The sequence below is a fragment of the Vombatus ursinus genome, unplaced genomic scaffold (assembly GCF_900497805.2).
Source record: "Vombatus ursinus unplaced genomic scaffold, bare-nosed wombat genome assembly UNPS02006874.1, whole genome shotgun sequence".
NCBI classification, from domain to species: domain Eukaryota; kingdom Metazoa; phylum Chordata; class Mammalia; order Diprotodontia; family Vombatidae; genus Vombatus; species Vombatus ursinus.
In genome coordinates, this window is record NW_020946652.1 from 3627081 (window position 1) to 3652113 (window position 25033).

The following is a 25033-nucleotide window of genomic DNA, read 5'->3' on the forward strand; positions in this document are numbered from 1 at the left end:
CGCTCACCACAGTGAAGTGGAGGGATTTCACTTCTCCAGATATTTTAAAAATAATTTTATTGACTAACTCACGAGGCTATTCAGTGCTTATCTCATAATCAATCAAGCCATCAATCAGCAAATATTTACCATGTGGAAACTGTGCCAAGCACTGTGCTTGATCATAAGCAGATTTTGAAGTCATGAACTATTTTTGCCCAGCATGGACAAAACCCTAGAGAAGGGCTAAACTGGGAGAGCCTCCTTGCTCTCTCCCTGTCATTTCCTGTGTTTCTAATTTTGCCAGCTTCAGGTTTCACAGGTTCATCAAAATGTGTCTTGTGTGGCAGGTGCCAGGCTGTTTATTTGTATTAGACTCCCCAGTACTAAATTTAGGTGTCTGGGTCTTTTAGATTAAAAGCAACCAGCATGTTATTAGACCACAGCTGTACATGTTTTCAAATGGACCATTTCTTTTTATACCCACATCCCCAAGCAATCAGGATGTGGTTATTACCTAGGTGTGACACTGTAACTTTTCATCATCACTTGGGTGTAGACATCAACATTGATGTGATGGAGGTGGACATCAGGACAAACCTATAGAGTCCTGTGCGAGCACTGATTTCCGTGGCCGGGGAGGGAGTTGAGGAACAAGGAGGACATAGCAGGCATATTATAAGCCACTCGGGGAGACCTTGGAAAATTTTCAAACTTTGGTACTTTTTAATATAAGAAAAGAATATAAGAACAACTGACATGTGTATGGCACTGTGTGTACATATGTTACTTTCTCTGAGCCTCACAAGTATGTCAGGTGAGACGAGGGGTATTATCATGCACATTTTACGGGTAAGGAAACTGAGTGTCTAAGAGATTGAGAGATTTCCCTTTGGTCACATGGCTTATACATGTCAGGCATTAGCTTGGATGTGTCAAGGGTGGCATTTGGACCTTGACTTCACATCCAATCTCCTACTCACTTCGGCATACTCCCTCCTGCTCTGCCATGCTGCAAGAAAGAGCTGATGAATGGAGAATGAAACAAGGAGGCAAACATAAGAAAAGCTATATATGTCATTGCTATATTTCTTTCTTTGTGGTGAAGAAAATCAGTAAAGAAGAGCAAGATATGGGTGAATGAGGCTTCCTGGACTGGTTCTCTACCTGAATGTCTTGCACAGATTTTGTCTGGCATTTTGACCAGATCACTACAACATTCCCTTTTCTGTCTCCTTTCTCTATTTGTGGAGATGGTAGTTGTTGTTGTTGTTGTTTTAAACAGGACATTTTTTTCCTAAGCCTATGGAAAATCAGAGTAGCCTCTGGCACTCTGTGTTGATCTACCTCAAGCAGGTGACTACTGAGATACTTAAGAAATATTTGCCATCCAGGAAAGATGATCTTAATGTAAGGCCAGAGGAGAGCAAACATTCTTTTGTTGTTATTGTTGTATTCCCTAATAGAAATGGAAAACAACAAGCTTAATCTGTGAGCCGTAAAATCATAGGTTGGTAGATCTTAGGATCATAGACCTGGAGCAGGGAGGAAACTCAGAGGCCAACGAGACTAGCCAACTCTGTTCATAGGAGAGGAAATTGAGTCCTCAGGAGGATTTGTCCAAGGTCAACCAAGCAGCAAGTGTTAAATATGAGATCTGAATCCAGGCCCTCTAACTCCAGAGGAAATTCTCTCTCTTTAGATCATGACAAGGAATATGGTTTGGAATTTGTTATAACTGTTTTTACTGTATGAAGGACCTGCTAAGATGTATCATCATGGAATAAATATGACTTAGAATTGCTGAGTTCTACGCCATGGGAGTGTCCTCTCTGGCTATTCTTACCAAGATCACAAGGCTTCAGAGTTACATGACTAAAATTGTAGCACTAAGGCTGCTCTGGAGTAGAGGTCAGGAGTGCTGGCACACCTTCACGAGACATTCCCCCTGGCTTTTTATCCTATGGGGAATAGAAGAGCCAATGGGAATGTTCCTTCTCCAAGTGTGATGGTTCGTTCTTTCACATTTGCCTTTACACAGAAGGTGATAATTTTTTTTTGGTCATGGCAGTCCTAGAAGTCCTGTGAAATCATAGAAATGTTCCTTCTGTATTGTCCCTGCAGCCAGAGACACATTTTGAATGGAATGGGAAGGAATGGAATGGAATTTGTTGAGTGCTTTTCCACTAGCCTTGGTTTTGCCATGTTTTACATGATTTTTTGTTCCTCGCTACCACACACTATTGACTCTCTGTGTTCTGTTTTCCAGATGCTGGCCTGGAGATTTGTGGCCACTCACTTGATCCTGGCCATTTTCCTGATGCAATGGAGCAATGGCAAAGGGCCTGGGGTCGAGGCAGCACCAGAGGTAACAGAAATGATCTTGGAATGTCCTATATATGCCTTTCTTGAAGGGAATTTCAGGTCAAATCTGAACTCTGTGCCTAGCTCACCAGCAGAATAAATGCCTGGTAACAAAAATTCAAGCCAATTATTGCATTCTTTTGACCAGTTTCCCTCTTTTTTTACTATTATGAAATAGAAAGTGACAGACTCAAATGGATACCAATTCAGTTTACAATATCATTGCAATTTGGTCAATTGAAGGTTGCAGCCGGGTAGAGAGAAAGACAAAGAAACCTGCACGTGCTAACTCTGATTGTAGCTACCAGTGCTCATATCTGAGTTAATGCCAGAAGGATGGAAATCCCTAAGGATAAGGTCTGAGTTTTCCATCATTGTTTCCCCAGAACCAAACACAATGTCTTATACATAGTAGGCACTTAATAAATATTTGTTTAACTGAATTGAATCTGATACATAAACCACTAGAGAAAATCCTTTTTAATAGACACCAAATTTGGCTAAAGATCAACCAACTCCAATATGTCCTTTTCTGTGACCTTTATAGCTGAGTGATGGTAGAGAGGAGAACTGAGGCTGGATGGGCTCGTGGCTGCCTTGGCCAAAGTAAAAAGTTAAAGCCATGGACAACCTCGCCCATATAGATCGATTTTGATTCTATTTCTTCTTTGCTTTCAGGGTCTGTTGGCCTCTTTGTTCACATTCAGGAGTCATGTTACAGTAGATGGGGTCACCAAAAGGACCTGTTTCTTATCATCGTAGTACATTGTGTCTTTTTAAGGACAAAATGTTCCATTGAACTCAGTACTGGCCCTTAGACTATTGCCTTAGACTACTATTAAAAGAGAAAGATTTTTTGCCACTTCAGAGTATTTTTCTTCTTATTAGTACTTCATATTCTTTCACATTTTCTTCTACTTGGTTTCAAGAAAGAAAGATTTTGCTGACTTTCACAAAGCATGCTGAGTATTTCTACTGTGTTGTGCCTTGGTGGTATCAGACAAAGGTAGCAGGTAACTAGGGCTTTCGGCTGCCAGTCCATCCCAGCAGGACCCTTTGTCGTGCCTCACATGAAAAAGAATGAAATGAAATGAAAACCCACTTCTAGACTTCCACTTCTTTTAGACTTTACTCTGCTGGTCTGGTGAAAACTAATTAGTGCTATGGTGTGAATGAATGATTGTCTTTGAAAGTCCTACCTCTCAAAGATAATACATTTGTGTTGTTACCGGATCCTTCCCAAGAAAGGAGAGTGGAAGGGACTGCAAGCACCTGGGCAGGTTAAAGGGTGAAGGATGGCCTCAGTACCTGAGAAATGAAACAGCTCCATGTCTGGATGGTTCCAACAATGACATTAGCATTAGCAGAATCAGTAAATTCAAGAAACTCAGCCGAAGGATTTCCTTGTTAATACTCATTTCAAAAAGAATCCCACAATCAACTACAATCACTCCACTATTTGTTTCTAAAAATATTTCCTTTAGTAAAGCGAATAAATGTATTTAAATACATTAAAATGAGTAAAAGTCTACTCATGTCTATGTGGTTACGTAGCACCGTCATTAGAGATCTCAACCTGGAAGAACCTTGGAGCACCTAGTCCAACATATTCTTTTTTATTTTTTTTTTATTTTAATGTATGGAATAAAACGCTTTTGATTAAGAGATATAGGAAGCAAGGCTCCAAGAACGGAGATGATTTGACCAAGATCATGAAGGTAGCAAGTGGGAGAGCCAGGATTCATACCCAGATCCTCCTTACTGCAAGTATTTCATGAGGTTCAATCTACCTCTATGGACAGAAATTTGCAGGTGAAAGAAGGGTGGCTGCTATTTGCTAAATAACTGAGTTACTAGAAGAACTAAAGGTTCAGTTTTAGGGCTGAAGATTTTTGTAGAAAAGTCAGTGGGCCCCAAGCTAATTTCCTACCAAGTCCATCCAGTTAGAAGAGCAGTTCTTCAGAACCTTGGCTCCAGCCCTGGCCATATTCAGTTATTGCATTCTTATGAACAGCCTCCAGGTCCCTACTTTTAATCCCAGAAGCATCTGTCTTCTGCTTGGATCTTATTCGGATCATACAAGGATACCTGTAAATGTCCCTAAATGTGCAAGTACAATGGAGACATGAGGAGATTATCGATCCTCCGGGCCTCTTCAGTTGTTTAAACATCAATAACAACGATAATGACAATCCTCTCTCTAGCAGGCCCTTAACTCCATAGCTGAGACTGCACAATCCCATGTTGAAAACACTGAAGAGAAATCTGCCACTGAGTTGACCCAGAAACTGCTGTTCCTTGATGAGCTGGTATCCCTGGAAAATGACGTGATTGAGACCAAGAAGAAAAGGAGCTTCCCTGTCTTTGGGGCTCCACTGGATCGACTTTCAGCTGGCTCCTTCAACATCAAAGGCAAACCGAGGTAAGTGAAGGCGTCTCTAGGCTGAGGGCAAAGGGCTTTTCTTCAGCTCTGGGCTCTGAAACATGAGAAGCTCTGTGGAAAGAGTAGCAGGGCTGTCCTCGTCATCAAGCCATGTTCTCACCATGTGGCTGCGAGCAAGCTACTCTGAGGAGGAATTTCGGAAGCCACTAACTCTTGGGGCAATCTCATTAACCCACACTGCTGGAGTGTGCTAAGGACCACCCACTGGTGTGGAATGAGGGGAAACACAGGAGATAACAACCATCTTTGCCATAGTTTAATTATTTCATTATAATGTTAACTATGACCATAACACTGGGGACCTATCCATGTACACACACAGCGACACATGCACACGCACTTGCACACGCACACACACACAGATACACACAGAGGATTACAGTAGGTCTAGAAGTTGGCACAGTGAAACCTTAGCTAACTAGAGTATATGAGCACAGGATGGATTCTGACTAATTGTATTCATGATTAACTAAATCATTTTCAGAAAATCCTTCTCCCTTCAATTCCTATTGAACATCATTCTAAAATTGTCCACGTTGTCAACTCTTTTATTTTGAATGACTACGGTAGTGTGACAATCTTTGAATCTTCCTTTGACAATTGAGAATCATCTTTCATGACCTTGAGTTCATCATTCTAAAAAGTTGTTCCCAGTGCTGAGATCTGGAGACAACTGTAAGAAAGATGGTGGTGCAGTGGGAAGAATGCAGGCTCTGGAGACAGAGAACCTGGTGTCAAATACCAGCCCCGCTGCTTCCTACCTGTGCCACATACTACCTTAGGCAACTCACTAGATTCTCTGGACCAAAATTCTTCACACATAAAATAAGAAGTCTTTCTAGCTCTAAACCTCAGAAAAACAGAATCATTCAAACCTCAAGGAATCTTCTTAGCCTTTTGGATTTTTAAAAACTCCCTGATATAAGCTTTATAATTTATCCGTTTCTATGAATAGGAAGGGTGAGGGCACCAAAGGGGTTAAATCTGAGGTAAATGCTGAATTGGCAGTTCATCTTAACTAAGTTCCTTCTAAGAATCAGTAATAATAAAAAAATGTATGGAGAGCAGGCAAGAGTCTGACATTTGTAATAAACCATTGGCCAGCTCATTTCTCTGTTTAAAAACACTCAGATCAGTCATAATTTGCATGTCACAAGAACTAAAAGGAACGAATCGGGGAAAAAAATTACAGTTAATTTGATGGAGGTGGAATTGTATTACAAATAGGATCGTGAACCTGGAGTCAGGAGAGACCTGAGTTCAAATCCAGTCTATGACGCTAGCTGAGTGACCTTGGGAAAGTGACTTGGCCACTCTGAACCTGTTTTCTTACCTATAATATGAAAAAGCAATGCCTGGCCCTAACACGCAAGGGAGTTATCTGGGAGGCTCACTGAGAGTCTGTAGCAAAAGGTAGAGGGATCTTAGATATTCTTGTATCTATTAATTACTCTCTCCGGTGTGGACCCACTCTTGAAATATTGAATGTAAGCTAATGTCTGCTCTATAAGATGCCTAATGTTACGTGAAACAGCATCTCCCCCAAGAGACATCAGCTTCTTGTACTGTACTGTCAGCAACTGAATACAAATGATGTACAAATGATGTGATTCGTGGCACGAATTGGACTGTGCCAAAAAGACAAGGTCCAGGGAGTGGGGAATCCTTCTAGATCTAGGAGTCTGAATGAAAGTTAGCTTCAAGGCCAGGGATCAGGAATGAGTAGCTGTGGACAGGATGTGTCCCTGCTTTTCTCAGTGATCCAGTAAAAGGCCTGGGTCCCTTACTGAGAAGTGTTACATCCTTTCCACCATCCTTAAAAAAATTACATATTTTTAAAAAAATATTTGGGACACCAGGAAACCAGGATCTTTACTTCAGCAGCAAAACACTTTCGAGGTTTTCTGGCACAGAAGGAAGAATTTGTCTGGCCAGACTTTTATTTTCAGAAGGCAAAGATCAGCAGTTCCTGTACCCTTGAGGATTTAAAACAAGCCATGTTTCCCTTTATTCCCTTTATGATCAGACCTTTTACAATGGATATATGAATCATTTACCTGTTAGAGAATATGAATCACTTACATGTTAGAGACATATGGATCTCATACCTGTTAGAGACATGGGGTTGTATCAAACCCACCAGGCCCTAGCTCCACATCCCTGTATTTAAGCCCATCTCTAACTCTTCCAGACCCCTAATTGCATACGTACAAGACAAGAGCAAAGGTCGTGTTAGGAGTACTGGAACATAAAAATTTCTGTCACCAATTCTTTGAAATCTTGTCTCTCATCTCGCATCACCTGGACATTCAATTCAACAAACATGTATTAGGTATAGTGCCAGGCACTGTGTAGGCACCAAGCATAAAAGACCAAACAAAATCCAAGTCCTGCCTTCAAGGAGTTTCTGTTCCATTGGGTTATCCAGCCTATAACAGATAAATGCCACAATATTTGAGCAGAAAGAAAGCACCAATACCTAAGGGAATTAGGTAGGACTTCCTGTGGGCAGTACCGTCTGAGTTAAGCCTCGAAGCCATCTAAGGATTATGTGAGGTTGTTGTGATAAGAGGGTGTATTCCAGGCACGGGGGCCACCACCAAAGAAACTGAGGATAAGCATGAGATTTTCTTTATGTAGCCAAGTCAAGTAGCAAAAAAAACACAAAAACAAAAAGAAAACCCATCAGTAAAGTAGGAAAGAACCTTGGCTTGGAGTTCAGTAGCCTGGGTCTGCTACTTCCCCGCTGATGCCTCCTTAGATATCATTTCCCTCTCTGAGCCTCAGCTCCCTTCTGTGTGATATGTGATAGGAGCTCTAAATCTGATGGCATAACACAATTTGACACTTAATATAAAATCTAGAGCTAGAAAGGAACTCAGAGGACAGTTAGTTCAACCTCTCATTTTACAGATGAGGAAACTGAGGCCCAGGAACATGACATGACTTGCTGATGTCACACAGGTGTTAAGTGGCAGAGAAAGGATTTGAACCCGTGTCATCAGACTCCTATGGCAACGTGGCCAGCTGTCCCCCTACTTCCATCATTGTATTTCATTTTTCTTCTCACAGCAATTCTTTGATCTAAGTGCTATGAGTACTCATTGCTGTGGTTGCTGTTGACTCCTTTTTCAGTTATCTGACTCTCCATAAAACCATTTAGGGTTTTCTTGGCAGAGATGCTGGAATGGTTTGCCATTTCCTTTTCCAGCTCATTTTACAGATATGGAAACTGAGGCAAAGAGGGTGAAGTGCATTGGCCAGGGTCAAAGAGCTAGTAAGTGGCTGAGGCCAGATTTGACCTCATGAAGATGAATCTTCCTACCCCCAGGTCCAGGCCTCTGTCTACTGCACCACCTGGCTGCCCTAACTGTACTTATTATCTATATTTTAAAGATAAGGAAACTAAGCTCAAGAAATTCAGGGATTTAACCCTAGTTACAGAACTAAGGTCCAGAATTAGGATTCACAACAAGCAGTTCCGTTTGTCATCTCTGTTCCGTTATGCAGGCTCTTCCATGTAGTGCTCACCTTTCTGCCTGCTCTGAGAACCCCCAAATCCTTTCAGAGCTCAACTCAAGTCTCTCCTCCAAGAGGACTGTCAGAATCTATGCAGTGGTTCATAAGCACCCCACCCCCACCATCAATTGTAGCTTTCATTTCTTTTTTATGAGTATTTTTTTTCATTTATTTACATGCTGATTTCCTTTTCTAGAACCAATCAGCATGTGTTAAGAATGGAAGTTCCTTTTCAGTAGGGTATAATTTATCTTTCTATCTCTTATGTGTGTTGATCAGTGATTATTGAATTGAAATGAATTAGAAGTCCCCGTCTCTCCTGACTCTAAGCACAGGATGATTTCTCCAGCACACCTTAGTATTTACTGCACAGATCACTGGTCACATTGCTGCTGCCCTCTTCCATACCTCCCAAGCACTGAGTAGAAATGGGTTAACTTGGAGGATTCTTAGTGTCAAAGAAAAGTTGAAGTTGGAGGGAGCAAAGATGTTCACAGTCATTTCAGTTGCCCTGAGTGTAAAGGCAGCTTCAAATTGCTTGGTTCATTTCGGTCAGAAGCCAACTTGAATTCACGTATTTTTACCCATTGTGGGCTCTTTCTTAAAAAAATTATTTTTCAAGTATGAAACATTCCCATTGTGGCCTCAACTCAAAAGTCTTTAGGGGTGGAGAACTGAGGCCTCAAGGCCCTCTAGGTCCTTAGGTGTGGCCCTGCCACATGTAGCCACATGTGGCCTCAAGGCCTCTGCAGCAGACAAAAGTGAGGAGGATGCATCTCAAATAAGCTCATTTTTTTCCCACCCATTTCTGAGTTAAATGAAAGGAAGGAAAATATTCTGTTTATTCATGGAAAAATATTAGTTTAAAAAAAAGTTTATTTCCATGAAAACTCATAAACAGCCAAGTTTTGAAGGCTGGAACTTTCTCAGAGAAAAAAATAAACAGATTTCCTGCATCCTTTTTTGTTTTTTTCAAAACAAACTAAAATTGTAACAGATTGAAATATTACTTGTGTATATAGGTCTAGTGTAGAATTTCAGAAGCTTTCCAGTTCACTTCTGTCCCTGGGGGAAGGAGGTTCCATAAATAAGTAGTAGACTGGTTGGGTTCTTAAATAGCCATTTAGGGTTGTTTCTGCTCATTTATAGCAGAAACCAGAAAGACTTTTCCCCTGCCCCATCCTCCATATTAGCTTTATAGTTAAACAATTAAAATAGTAATGTTTGTAAGAACAGTCAGAAAATAATGGCTCTCCATTACATATGAAAGCTTATACAAATCTTGTCAAAAGCTATTCCATCTGTCAGTTCTTAAAAATACCAAGGGCCTTAACATGGAAACACATGGATAGTCGTCCACTGGCACTGTGGTCTCACCCATGTGACTACACTGCCTAGTGCTACAGAGAAGCAGAGCATCACTGATTCAGAGCTGGAAGGGACCTTATAGGGCCATCCAGCCCACGTGTCATTTTACAGTCAGGGAAACTGAGGCACAAGGAGATTTTTTTTTTTAGATGACTTGCCAAACATCACACAACTAGTAAGTGTCTAAACCAGAATCTGGACCCAGGTCTTCCTGACTCCAAGTCTAGTGCTCTCTGCCCTTCTTCCTCTCAACTCGCCCATGTCTGTCCATTCTCTTCAAATTCATCATATTCTCCTCAAAGTCGATCAGAAGGGATCGATCAAACGTGTTCATGCTGCTGTAGGATGCCAGTATGGTGATATCCTATAATTACTGTTCTGCTATACCAATTATAGAGTATCATGTCGTATATAGAAATTAACTATGTTTTCATCATGGTAAACTCCTGGTTTGGGAACTCTCTCCCTCAATACAAATCACAGATGTGATTTAGGATTTAGAGTCTAAGGAATTGCATGAAGCACCTTGAGATTAAGTGACTTACTTACTTGACTGAGGTCACACAGCTACAAGATATCCTAGATAACATTTGAACCCAGGTTTTCCTGACCCCAACCTCAGTACTTTATCTTATCTATTCTTTTCTATTTATTGAACTTTCCACACACCCATCCATCCATCTCTCCATATGTCTATCATCTATTTATCTACCTATCTAACCGTATTTCTCTATGTCTATCTAGATTATATGTGTGATAACCCATCAATGAAGCCATCATCTTACTGATATGACTACTCCATCTATCAGTGTCGATCATAGGTTATCTTTATCCCATGTGGTGAGGACACAGCTCTTTCTCCACTTTCCTGCTAGTTGCCTAGGAAAAAGCCTATATTTGAGATGTTTTTATATTTAAATCTTACAGATAACACCCATTTATTAAACTCTTGCAATGATCTCTAACAAGCATTTAACATCTTTTTTTAATATTCAAGCAACATTATTTCAAAACAATCTTAGTAAGGGCCCCAAAGAGATGCAAAATTGGAGAATGAATGGACATCTGGAAAAGAAACCTTGTCAAAGGACAAAAATAAATGTCAGACCACATTGAGCTGAGATCCCATAAGGAAAACACAATATAGACACACATGGAGACACAAACATACATATACACAAAAGCACATGGAGGCAAGAATGCAATACAGGTACACATTACAACACAAACATGCATGTACATGCAAGCACATAGACACAAACATGTGGATTGCAGTCACAAACGTTCATGCACTCAAAAGCATGCACAGCCACAAACATGCACACACAAATGTCCATGCACACACACAGACACACACACACAGACACTAAGTCTTTCCCATGTTCTGCCTTCTCCATGCTGTCTTTTCTCCTTCTGGACTTAGAAGACAAGACGCCACTTTCTCTTCTCTGTCTCTGATGGAAGGATGCCCTGCTTGGGTCCTTAAACCAAACCTCACTCGGAACTTATTTGCAAGTGCAGACAACTTGCTTTACACTTTGCCTCTTTTCCCTTTAAACACATCTGCAGGTGTGAAATTATGAGACGATTCAAATCCGAGAGACTTAGACAGTCACCAGCACCTCCCCGCAGAGGTGCTTTTTGAAGTCGCCGCATGTTAGCCTGCCCTTTTCCAGAGCATGGCCTCCCTCATGCCCTTCCCATTAATACCTTCTTCTGCTAATGTCCAGCACATCATGGGGACACAATCTTCCTGTATGTCTTGCACATACATAAATATTCCTTGGATGGAATTGATAAAGATCAGGATAAAGGTCCAGCTAGCTCAGTGCTTTGCTGCTGAAATCAGCGTGAGGAAGTGTCTCAAAGCCAAGCTTGACTAAGGCAGGAATTCTTAGCCTTTTTCTATCATTGGTACCCCCCAAAATTTTGATGAATCCCATTTTTTTCTTTTTAAATGAATAAAATCCAAATGATTACAAAGGAAACTGAAGGTTAGTGAAGATGAAATTCTATTTTCCTATCCAAATTCACAGAACTTCTGAAATTTCTCCCCAGATTCCTGGGACCCATGGAGCACAGGTTAAGAATCCCTGCTTTAAGGTTATTGAGGGAACCCTCATTATCCCAGTTCACCATTTACTAAGCCTATGTCATCTATAAAATGTGCTTTACGTTTTCAGCAAGGCCTACAACTTGCTGAATGAATTCCATGCAGTCACGTCTCCCTATGAGAAGTATAATTTAGTTTTGTCCGTTTAATACATCTTCACAGATTCTCATTCATTGTTTGCCTTTATGCATAACCTCACCACCCTAGCACAGTACCATCACATGCTGGATGCTTAATAATATTAGCTGGAGGGCAGCTAGGTGGTGCAGTGGATAGAGCACCGGCCCTGAAGCCAGGAGGACCTGAGTTCAAATCCCGCCTCAGACCAAACACTTGACGCGTACTAGCTGCGTGACCTTGGACGAGTCAACCCCAATTGCCTTACCAAAAAAAAAAATATATTAGCTGGATTGGGGATTTTTCAAGGTGACACAGCCTCTGTCTAAAAGCTATTATTTGGTACATGGTTGTGCTGAGTGTGTACTATTCATAATTTTAGAGCTTTAGATCGTAGGACCTTAGACCTAGAGTGGGAAGTGACTGTAGAGGTCAGCTATTCAAACCCCCTCATCCTACAGACATGGAGACTAAGGGCCAGGGAGGGAAGTGACTTTCCCAAGGTCATGGCCCTTCTATGTCCCTCTACCTCCCATTTGACTGTTATCCTTAGGAGTGGCAGTTTGTGTCCTATGGCTGTCCTGCCTCCAACACTAGGATCACTGAAATAGCTCTCCCCTTTCTTGAGATAATGAGATTATAAATTCAGAGCTGGGAGGGAGGCTGGACAGCATCTACTCCAACCTCTTAACTTTATAGATGAGGATCAAAGAATGTTAGTGACCTGCTCGAGGTTTTAAAGGCAGTACGTGGCGCAGATGGAATTTGACATCAGGTCCTCAAACTATCGCAGCAATGATGATAGAACTGGAGATGGGTCAGTCCATCACCACCTGGCTTGTTGTTGTTTTGCTTAGTTTTTATGATTTAACTAAGGAGTACATTCACAGAATCCTAGAACCATCAAATATTAGAGGGAAAAAGGAGCTCAAAGCCTTCTAGTCCCACACACACCTGAACCACAATCCCTAGCACACCGTCTCTGCCTGGCAGCATCCTACTACCATTTGTATACTCTAAGGAGGAGAAATCCATTTCCTCCCAAGACAGCCCATTCCACTTTGGACAGCTCCAATTGGTAGCAGGTAGGGATTTCTCCTGACATTTGGCCTAAATCTACTTTTCTGTAACATCTAACTCTCGCTCCAGATTCTGTTTTCTGCAGTAACACAAAATATGTCGGGTCCCTCTTCTTAGTGACAGCCCATGAAATTTTCAGAGACAGGTCCCCTTGAGATCATTTATAACAATGTTAATCAGCATGGAGGAAACCCTCTCTTAACACTTAAAGAGTTGTGCTCAGAATCTCTGCCTCATCTTTCCCTTGTCCAAACTTTTCCCCACCGTGAGAAATTCAAGGTCACTTTGTTGTCCTTTGATGGAGAAAGGCATTTAAGACCTAAAGAGATTCCATTCCACACCAACCCTCAGGAAGCAGGATTTTTCACTTATTTCATAAGGTTATGACAATATTATAAAAGTTTGAAAGAAAGGTGCTTGGTTTGCAATAGCTATTTAGTAGCCAACTTAAAGCACTGGCTGTAGAGTCAAAGGTCCTGGATTCAAATTTCACTCTGCTGTTTACTCCACGTGGGATCTTGGAAAAAAACATCTAGCCTCCCTGGGCCTCCATGTCCTCTTGTATTAAATGAGGAAGCTAGGCTAGCAAGCCTCTGAGGTCCCTTCCTGGTCTGTATCTATTCTCTTAAAGTAAAAAAATGCTTTTGTGATTCACCAAGGTCAATTGAAGTGTCATGATTTTCAAAATATTAACAGCATTCACAGTCCAATTCCAGTTGGATATGCTGCAATGAGTAGCTGATATCTGGGTTGAACCAAGGATGCAGCAGGCTTTCTCCAATCACACAGGGAAAAGTCTGCATCTAAACTGTCTACTCTTTTAGCCTTGAAGTTTTGTATCATAGAGTGACTCCTGGTGGTGAACTGGCTGAAAGGCCCCAGGAGCCTTTTCTTCGGTTAGCAAAGACACGGTCCAAAGGAGCCTCAGGGGAGTGGAGACAGACAACTGGGTGGGAGGGCCTGCCTCCAGTCTTGAGAAGGATTTCATTCACTTCTGAACTTTCAGGAGCTGCCCCTGAGTCTAAGTTTCTCATATTTGCAAGATTATAAACATCGAAAGAAATTCTGATGGCAGACTTCTTAAAAATTTATCGTACTTCTTACCTGCAGATGTGAAAGCCTACAAAGGTAGCCACTAATAACACATGGTGGGTGTGGCCTGGCTAGGCAGCCATTGGACTGAAGAAGTTCCAGGTCTTCAGTGTGCCTTTACCCAAATATAAGATGAGAGTCAGACACAGGAAGCAAAAAAGTTACTACAAACTTCAGCTGTGTAGGGGAGGAAACACGGAGATGAAGGGGCAGCCCTGTTCACTGTCCTATTCAGAGCAAAGCTATAATATTGCATTCAATTCTGGACAAAAGTCTATGAAGGGGGGTTGCTAGGTGGCACAGTGGATAGAGTACCAGCCCTGGAGTCAGGAGGACCTGAGTTCAAATCCGGTGACACTAGCTGTGTGACCCTAGGCAAGTCACTTAACCCCAATTGTTTTGCCAAAAGAAAAAGAAAGTCTATGAAAGACGTTGATAAATTAGAAATCAACATACTGAGGTGCCTGAAGTTTGGGCTATATGTATAGAGATTGAAGTTTCTGGGCCTAGAGGAGAGAATGCTGGGGGCAGAGATGAGGGATCAGTAGGATTCTTTAAGTACAGGCACACCTTGGACATACTGTGGGTTTGCTTCCAAACCACCACAATAAAGTGAATGTCACAATAAAACGAGTCACATGAATCTTTTGGTTTCCTAGTGAATATAAAAGTTATGTTCATACTATACTGTAGTCTATTAAAGGTGCAATAGTATTGTGTCTAAAAAACCAATGTACGTCCTTTAATTTAAAAAATATGTTCTTTCTAAAAAGAATGCTAACTATCCTCTGAGCATTCAGTGAGTTGTACTCATTTTGCCCGGGGAGGGTCTTGGCTCCATTCTGATGGCCACTGACTGATCAGGGTGGTGGTTACTGAAGGCTGCAGCGACTGTGCGTTTCTTACGATAGCAATGAAGTTTGCCCCATAGATTAAGTCTTCCTCTCACTTGAACATTTAGAAACCATTGGAAGATTATTGATTGGCTTTATTTCAATATTGTTGTGTCTCAGGGAATAGGGAGGCCTGAGGAGATGGTTGGTGGAGCAGTCAGAACACACTACATTTATTGATGAATTTCACCATCTTATATGGGTATAGTTTATGGCATCCAAAAAAAAAAACAATTTACAATAGTAATATCAAAGAGTACAGATCACAGATCACCATAACAAATATAATAATAATAAAATATTGTGAGAATTACCAAAATGTGACGCAGAGACACAATGTGAGTACAGGCTGTTGGAAAAAATGGCACCAAAAGACTTGATCTATGCAGGGTTGCCACAAACCTTCAATCTGTAAAAACAAGCAAACAAACAAACAAACAAAAAATCTGCCAAGTACAATAAAACAAGGTGTACCTGCCATGTAGCAGATTAATTGGCCTTGTTCTGCTTGGACCCCAAGAACAGTACCAGAAGCAATGGGGTGAACGGGGAAGAGAAGAGGCAAAAAAAGTCAATTTAGGCCTCCTGCCAGGATAAACCCTAAACTGGCTGAAAGTGGGAGGGCCTGCTTTGGGAGGCCATTGATGCCTTGTCTCTGGAGTCTTCAAACAGAGTCTGGACCCGCTTTTTTGTTATCTAGGGAATTTTGTTTGAGGTTCAGTATGGACTAACTGTCCTCTAAGGTCCTTTCCTATGATGAGATACTGTGATTGGGCAACAGAATTCCTAGAAGCTCTAACAGTGAAATGAATGCCATGGCTAAGAGACAAGTCAATCCATCCTACTGGGCAATGGCCAGGGAAGGGCACCTTTGGGAGGAAGACTGCTAGTAGGCAGGATTGAATCAACGCCAGAGTCAGATACATTTTCTTCTTGATGTTCCTGGTGATTATTCTCAGTTTTCCTTGTGGCCCTTTGAGAACCATTTGAAGGCTGAGCCTTAGTTGTTTCAGGCTTGTCATACCACTAGTCTGTCACAAGAGGGACTCACAGCCAGCGTGAAGCTTGCCTCGTGCCCGAAGCTTGGGTTAGTGTCCCAGCCTGAAGTCTGACTGGCTGTTGTTTCAGATGCTGTTTTTTCAAATGTCCATGGGTGGGGGCGACGGCAGGATAGGAGAGGAGGGGAAAAGAGGAAGAAGTCCAGGGCAAAGGAACCGGAAACTTTCCAAAAATGTTTCATTCTAGGAAAATGCCCAGATGAAAACAGGCAGAACCTTTTGACTTCTGAGCAGCCACAGCCCGTGGCAACAAGAACCACAGCAAGTTGGCCTTCAGAGCCCCTTTTCCCAGATGCCTTCATTCATTGAAAGGGCTGTCGTGCCTCAGTTCCCCCCTATCTCTGGGAGGGTCTTTTCAAAGCACTTGTTTGTAATCTGTATTTGTCATGGCAGTCTTTCAATTATTTTAGTTTATGTCAGGTTTGTGCCTGTGATTTTGTTGGGACTGGAGCACCGGTGGGGAAACCCCCTCTCCCTGTGAAACGCCACCAGCTCTGCACCTTAAAGTCCCAGAGAGTTAGCTGGGACACAGAGGTTCAATGACGTGGCCTGCCTCACACAAGCAGCATGTGCCCAGAGGCAGGATGCGATTCCAGGGCTTCCTAACTCTGAGGCCACCTCCCCAGGGGATGCAGCACCATCCTCTAGTTCAATACATAGTGAAGTCAGGTGTTGTGTTTGTCTGTCTGCGTGCATGTCCATTCAGACATCATTGGACCACAGGCTAAGTCATTGGAGAAATGAAGGTGTCCAAGCAAATAGGATGAAATACACAGGTGCAAGTCCTACTCTGGGGTCACCTGTATAATCTCAAGCAAGTCATTTAACCCTTCGGGACCTCAGTGCCTGCTATCCCTCAAGGAAAGAGTCACACTAGATAGCCTCTGAGGGCCCTTCCAGCATGCAATCTAGGACCCTTGGATTTCACTGGGTAGCTCTGTGCATTTCCCTTCTACACTCACCCTTCCTGACTTCTGTGTCTTCCAGAAAAACAGTGGAGCTTCCAAAAAGGCGATTTGGAGTCCCCATTGATCGTATTGGGAGTAACCGTCTTGCAAACACCAGGGGCTAGTAGAATCCATGGGTAAGTACAGTTTGTTTAAAGGATGATGATAATGATCCCCGTAGAAGCAATTCAGAACAGACACACTGTGTTAACTAGGCACCTTTGCTCTCCTGTTGGACACTTATTTTTCTGACATACATGATTTTTTTTAATTTCAGACTCATTCTAATAGAATAATAAATGGTGCCAGTTCTAAATAATAATGTTGATATTTAATTTTTTAAATCTAAAAATTGATGTAAAACCAATCAGTAAATATTTTCATGTACTGGTACTGGTAAACACATAAAAAAAATCTTAAATGACCCTATCACTTGATCCGTAATAATTACCAAATCACAGAATAAGAGAATTTCAAAGCTGGAAAGGACCCCAGGTGCATGTGACCCAACTCATGCCTCTGAAAAACTTTGTGACTCAAGAGCAAACAAGACTTCATCCAAGCAGCTCTCGATGAACTTCAGTGACCGGGAAGCCATTACTGTTAGAGGGAGCAGAGGCAGTCCATTGCTCCAGGGAACAGCAAGCTCTCCTTGGTCAGGAACGCTTCTTTTTTTTAAATTTTTTTAATTAATTTATTTTGATTTCTCAACAATCGTTTCCATAAGCTCCTGAGTTTTAAATTTTTCTTCCCCTCCCTCCCCAAGATGGCATGCAATCTGATATAGGCTATACATATACATTCTTATTAAACATATTTTCACATTAGTCATGTTGTAAGTAAGAATTAGAACCAATAGGAGGAACCACCAGGAAGAGGAAATAAAACTCAACAGAAGAAAAACAGCAAATAGTATGCTGGTCAGAAGCTCTTCTAACCTCTGGCCTCAATCAGCCTCTCTGCAGCTTTATCTCATTGCACCTCTTTCTTTTCTCTGGGGCCAAATCGCACACACCCCACCTTTTTTTTTTTTTTACTCCATTTGATTCTTTATAGCCAACTAGCCTTCTCTTTTTGAAGATAGACATGTAGTAGGCATCAGTATCTTTGTGGGCAAGGAAGGCACAGTTCAACAGCATTATAGAATTAAGATTCCTTGAGAGCATGCACTGTTTGGTCTGGTTTGGTGTTGGGACCATAGCATTTAGCACAGTGCTACTCATGGGACAGTTACTTGACAAAGGTATTTTGAAATATCAAAAAATCAGAAATATTTCTGATAGAAATAATATGAAAGTTTTATGTAGGTGAGTCTAAGAGGCAGGGTTCCCACCCCACTCTTCTCCAAGAAGCATTTTCTTTGGACATTCTCCATCTTGCTTCCCTCAAAGGAAGGGAGCTACAACCCCCAGACCTCTTTGGGTTCTGGTGCATTATGCTTGCATGTGTTACTGATTTCTCCCCTGCCAACATTCCTCAGGGAAACAGGTAGCACAAATCTAGGTATGTCATCAGCATCTCTTTACTCCCAGGTAATAAGGTCTTATCATCCCTGAGAGTGAATCCCTCCCTTTACATGGTCTCAGGCCTTGATCAACTCCTAAGAGGCACGTGTTTGGGAGCAAAATGTTCTCTACCTGTTCTCCTTTTTATCCTCCTGTCCACCACAATCATCATCAACCAAGGCCTGAAGAGATCAGCGCTTCTGCCAAAACCTACCACCACTACATCCCCCATTCACACGCACACACACACACACACGTATATCATTATATACTCACACACAGAAGCATTCATATACACTAAGTCACATACATATAGACTCAAAAATATATTCCTATACCTAAACACCTAAACATGCACACACACCCAAATTCACACACACACACACACACACACACAAACACACATTCAGACGCACATATACAGCTTCCCTGATCATCTGTAGACCTACATATCATTGTAGTCATTGAATGCCTCATTGACCACACCCAGGATATGATTCCCTACCACTTAAGCAACATTATTATCAAATCACATGCTGAGATACACAAACTACATTTACATTATGTTGATGAGCTGGGGTTAGTTTTACTGTTTTTTTTATGATTAAAAAAAATTGTTGCATGAGGAGCAAACCAATTGTTACAAAAATCCAAGTCACTTCCTAGAGCTCACTGGCCACCCCTTACGTCTTTGATTAGGTTTGAATCTGAAACAGTGTAAAGGGAGGTGGCCCAAAGGAATTAGTGTTTTCAATGATTATTTCTGCATCCCGACATTAAAAGGCTATATTCACACACACTGACCTTTCAGAATCCAGTCACACAATTAGAGGCACAGGACTGATTGATCCTGGAGTGAGAGGCCTTGGTTCAAATCTGTTTCTGAAGCTAATTTCCAATGTGACACTGGAAAAGTGAGTCAATGGCCAGGGCCTCTGTTTTCTCATGAAGAAAACGAAGAGTTGGACCACATGACTTCTGAGGCCTCTTTCAGCACAAAATCTACAATCCTGTGATTCTACAGGCCACAAAAGCCATTTTTCCATCAGATTTCTGACCCAGTTTCATAAACCCCAGAAATTCCAATTGTTGATAAAGCTTTGAATATTCACTAAATTCAAGTTGCTTTTCCAGACCACCACAAACATGGAAATCTGGCCATTGCCACTTCTTATCCAAATTATCGTATCATAACCATGCCAATAAAACCTCAAAGTTATGTGATTTAAAAAAAAAGAAATGTTTCAAAATGAATGTTTTCAAACTACTCACACAGAGTTTTATAGATTATACTTTTTCTCCTTTTTTATCACCAATAATTAATTTGTGTAAGGTACTTCTAGCTCAGCCTCTTGTAAGTTAATAGGATATGGTCTGCCTACCATCGCTCATGTGATTTCCAAGATTCATAGGTCAACAATTCCTGGGTTGACTCCCCCCCTTATTTTACCTTGTGTTTCTTAAGTATATTTAAGTTTACAATGCATTTTCCATGGACTGTCTTATTTCATCCAGATAGTAGTCCTGTGAGGTATGTAGTATAAGCTTTATTACCCCTATTATAAAGGTGAGAAAATTGAGGCCCAGAGGAGAGGTGACTTATCCATATTCACATAGGTACCAGACCTCTTCACTGTGAGTCTAACATTCTTTCCCCTGCCTTCTTTATTCTAATCTGGCAGGGCTGGGTGATCACCCTTCCTTCTTTCACATTTCTAAGGCAGACAAATATAGTAACTGACTTTACAAACATCTTGTCTCCCTTCTGTGAAGTTTGATGTGAATGGCTCTGGGTTTCACTTTACACCTGACAACTGGAAGTGAAACTTAGCCCTGACCACTGGAGTTGCGCTTGGCTTGAGGTTAGGGCTATGCAAAATTGTCACATTTTTTATGATTTCCATTGACAACTAGAATCTCATTCTTTGAGCATGACTTGGGGAGGAGCACCCCCGTGAGCTCCTAACATCACAGGGCTAAGGTTGGGGTTCTTGAGTTAGATGGCTTTTGAACCCCATTCAATCTATCTGCACATTAGGATATTTTCTGCTCTCTCTAGGCCTAGTAAATTGCCTGGGCCACTGACCAGCTAAGTGATTTGCCCGGAATCACACAGGCAATATGTGTCAGAAGTAGGACTTGAACCCAGACCTTCCTGGCTGATTCTTTACTACACCATGTTTTCCTCTCTGGGGATGAGATGAGAAATTAGGCTGAAATGTGGCTCCAGGAGCATCATAGAACTATGCTTTGTTATTGCCTCAGGAAATAAAGCAGAGCCTGGAGATATGGCAGGCCTTGGGTGAAGCTTCATGGCTGGAAGATTTTGCAAGACTCTGAGATCTCCCACCTCATCTTCCTGACAGAGCTTCTGGGCTTCAGATTTTCACTGGGGTTTGTTTCTTTTATTTTGTATTTTGGTTATTTTTACAACTTATTTTTTTTCTGTCTGCAGATGCTGCTTCCTGGGATGACATGTGACAGAAACCCCAACAGAGAAGACTTTTGTCTTGTCCTAATGAATAACCCCCCAGCAACCTCAAGCCCTCCCCATTCCCTGCATCAGATCAGAACCCTGTCACTCCCCCAAACATGTCTCATTTCAGTGCATGGCACTTTTCATTTTAAACATTAAAGACAAATTTTCCAAGCTCTGCAACCTGTCTCCAAAGCCTCTTGTTTTAGGAGAATCTGTATGTTTTTAAGTGTCATCCAGAAGTCCTACAGAAGGTGTGGGCTTCCAGGAGTATTAGGAGGGATCACTTTGGCTCAAGGAATCTTCTCAGGGCAGATGTGCCCTGGTAAATTAAGTTGCAAAGTTTTCATTTTTTGTTTGTATAGGTAAAGAAACAAGAAAATTATAGCTATGTTTCTTTAGCGTAATCTTCACTTTTTTTTCTTTGCTTTGCTGTGAATAATTACCTGTTCATCTACTTGGGAGTGTGAGATTTGCTGGATCATTACTATATGGTGGTGCCAATCTCATCAGCTTCCAGCTTCCTCAACCATCCCCAGCTTAGTCCTAGATCCAGAAGGCTGCAACTATTAGAAAATAAGCATCAGAAAGGTCTGGTTTCCACTCCCTACTAGGAGTGTGGTGATACCCTCAGGACTTCAAAGGGCAAAGCCACTTGTTCCTGAGTGAATGGGCTCCAAACAGCTGGCTGCTGCTTGACCAGGCTCTTGTCCCTTTTAATGGCTTTCCTTGAACACATAAGTAAAATAATGCCAGTTCTACCATTCATAGGTCTAAAAGTCTGCCGAGTGTTGTATGTGGTTTTATGCTGAATTGGGAAAATAACTGCCAGTTTGGTTTACCTTAATATGGCTCCTTTTGGACAGGAGAAGCAGTGGCCAGGGAAAGAGGTCATAAAGCTCATAGTAAAAGAGAAATGATCTGTAGGCCAAAGATGAAAGAAAGCACAAAGCACATACAATGTAATAACCATAAGAAAGACTGAGACAGGAAAACACCAAAAAAATGTTACTCGAAACCTCAAATAGATCTAGTCCCTTATATAACAACACCAGCATCGTCAACAACAACCAGCATTTCTACAGCATTTTAAGGTTTGCAAAGCACTATATAATTACTAACTCATTTGATTCTTACAACGAACCTGGGAGGTAAGTGCTATTATTATCCCCATTTTGTAGATAAAGAAACTGAGTCAAAGAGAAGTAAAGGGACTCACCAGGGTCACAGAGCTAGGATGTGTCTAAACCCAGATTTGAACTCAAGTCCTCCTGACTCCAGGCCCAGGGTCCTGTGTTACTTAATTGCCTGTGCATGATCCTTTAGGCCAAGGATTGTTTTCCATGTGCCCTTTATCAGTGTCTAGCACTTTTCTTGGCCACATAACAGGGTCTTAATAAGTGCTTGCTATATTGGATTGAATTTGATTAGATTAGATTGGACTGAGAGATATTGGATTGGATTGGATTTATTGGGTCATATTGACCTGAATTGGACTATATTAGATTGAACTGAATTGTTACTGGACTATATCAGACTGAATTGGATGGAAATAATGATCAACATCTATACAGTCTTTTAAAGTTTGCGAAGCACTTTACCCAAACCATCTCACTGCATCATATGAGATTACATTGGACTAAGTTAGGGTAGACTGCATTCAATTGGATCTGACTAGGCTAGATTCTAGAGATACCAGGTTAGAATAATGACAAAACACTTGGTGAGTTTAGGAAAGGAACAACAGAGGGAAAAGAAAAGATCCACTTGGAGACTGTAGTGTTCTTAGTACTTCAGGACAATGGACAAGGCCACATCTTTCATGGTCAATGGCTTTTAAAAGAAAATTAAAGGCTCAAATGTAAACACACACACACACACACACACACACACACACACACACACACACATACCATTAATAAAGTACTGTCCTTACAACAGTCCTATGAGGTAAAGGCTCAGTGTTACTGTCCCCATTTTACTTACAGGAAAACTGAGGCAAAATGAGGGTTGAAGACTGAAATGCTGGCTATCTAATGACAAGTACAGGCCTTTCTCCACCCCCACCCCCCATAATTCCTCTTCACAGAGGATGCTGTGGTGATGGCAGCTCCGAAGTATAACTGCACACCAAAAATTATATGTCTCATTACTTTCATTGGAAAACTGTCAGTGATAGATGGGGTGGGTTGGAAATCCTGCATTACCCTAAGTTTGTGTTTGTGTTGGCAAAAAATAACGCAATCTATATATACACTTTATTGTAGAACGTAAGCTTCTTGAGGTCAGTAGATTTTTTTTTTTAAGGAGGGTTCCAATTAGAAACTTTATACCAGACAGAGTAATGCTATTCCCTCTCCTCCTGAGATGTCATAACCTGGCTTTGGTGTTTGGTGTTTGGAGCTATTTACCAGCTTCCCATAGCTTAGAGGAATTCTCTAAGACCTAATCATCGCTAGACTTCATATTCATATCACCTGGAGTTTTCCTCTCCTCTCTGGGCTGGGTATTTGTCATCTCAGGAGCTGAGCCCATGATCACCCTCTGTCAGGAGAAATGGAAATAAATCTAGTTCACTATAAAAACTCCTTAAAGTCAAGTCTTTGTGGGATGTAAAACAAATTGATTATATAATTGATATTTTTTTTAATCTCCAGATATTTACTAAGTGTTTACTGTGGAACACTAGGCCTAGTGGAATGTACAAACAAAAAGATAAGAGACATGGCCCCTGCCCTACGAAATCATATAGTTTTCATATAAAATAGAATATGTTGCATAAGATCAAACGTAAGCAATGGCCAAAATATGGTATGTACAATCTTATAAGTGCTCAGAGAAGAGATCATAAGGTTCTCTCATTTTAGGAGCTTGTGACTTAAAAACAAACAAACAAACCATAGGGAAAAAACAGTGAAGTTTCTGGTTTTCTGCAGATGACAGTCGCATGTATCTCTGATATTGATGATTGAGGAAGGAAGAGATGGGGAAATGGGGTAACATATCTTGCCTTTGGTTTCTCCTCCCTCCCCCTTTGTCTTGGACCTCATTGGCATCTGAATAGATTATTGCAGTAACTTCTGAATAGGTTTTCCTGCTTCTGAACCAACCCGTCCTTCATGCCTCTGTTAGAATAACCTTCCTTCTACAGGGTAATACTCAAAAGTGTATATATATGTGTGTGTGTGTGTGTGTGTGTGTGTGTGTGTGTGTGTGTGTGTGTATTACATTCTAATTATTTTACCATGAAACTCTACTCCTTTTCTTTCTTTCTTTCAGAGGACCTAGGGTTGTTGAAGACCATGCTCATGGAACTTACACACTTGGTATTTCTGGGAACCTTACAACTCTTCATAAAGGATCATGTTTACTTACAGGAAGTAACAACTGGTGCACGTTCCACCCCATTACAGATATGGTCCATGTCTCCCACAAACTCAAAAACCTTTGCTTGATTCATCCATGCCCAATAACTATCATCTCATATCTCTTCTTCCTTTTGTAGTTAAACTCCTTATGAACGACTTTTCCAATAGGTGTTTCCATTTCCTCTCCTTCTGCTCTCTTCTTAACTCCCCAAAGTTTGACTCCTGACCTCATCACTCAACTGGAACTCATCTCCCCAGAATTACCGGTGGTTTCTTCCCCGCCAAACCTAATGGCTTTTTATCAGTTCCCATCTTTCTTGACCTCTCTGCAGCCTTTGGCACTGTCTATCACTGTCTTCTCAACACTCTAGGCTTGTGACACTTCTGTCCTGTTTCTCCTTCTCCATATTTGACTGCTCCTTCTCAGTCTCCTTAGCTGGATCTTCATCCAAATCATGCTTGCCAACAATGGGGCTTTCCCAAGTCTCTGTTCTGGGCCCTCTTCTCTTCCTCCAGTATCATATTTTTTTCCTCTGTGTTCTCATGATTGAATTATTATCTCTATGCTGATGATTTTCAGATATGCTTATATAGCCCTAACCTCTCTTCTAACTTCCAGAATTCCATCTTCAACTGCCGATTGGACATCTCAAACTGAATGTCCCATAGCCATCTTGAACTCAGTATATCCAAAACTGAACTCATTATTTT

General features: G+C 41.4%; 1 protein-coding gene across 3 annotated transcripts in view; it reads left to right on the forward strand.

The window, feature by feature from the left end:
• Positions 1–21127, forward strand: part of OSTN (osteocrin) — an 81664-nt gene extending 60537 nt beyond the window's left edge. For 2 of the 3 annotated variants that reach the window (XM_027848893.1, XM_027848892.1), the window contains exons 2-5: positions 2249–2347; positions 4548–4765; positions 17014–17110; positions 20934–21127. In XM_027848893.1, coding sequence (XP_027704694.1) covers positions 2249–2347; positions 4548–4765; positions 17014–17098 — 402 coding nt within the window. In that variant the 3' untranslated portion in view covers positions 17099–17110; positions 20934–21127. The remainder of the gene's footprint in view (positions 1–2248; positions 2348–4547; positions 4766–17013; positions 17111–20933) is intronic. The other variant, XM_027848894.1, reaches the window with a different exon arrangement.
• Positions 21128–25033: the final 3906 nt, after the last annotated feature.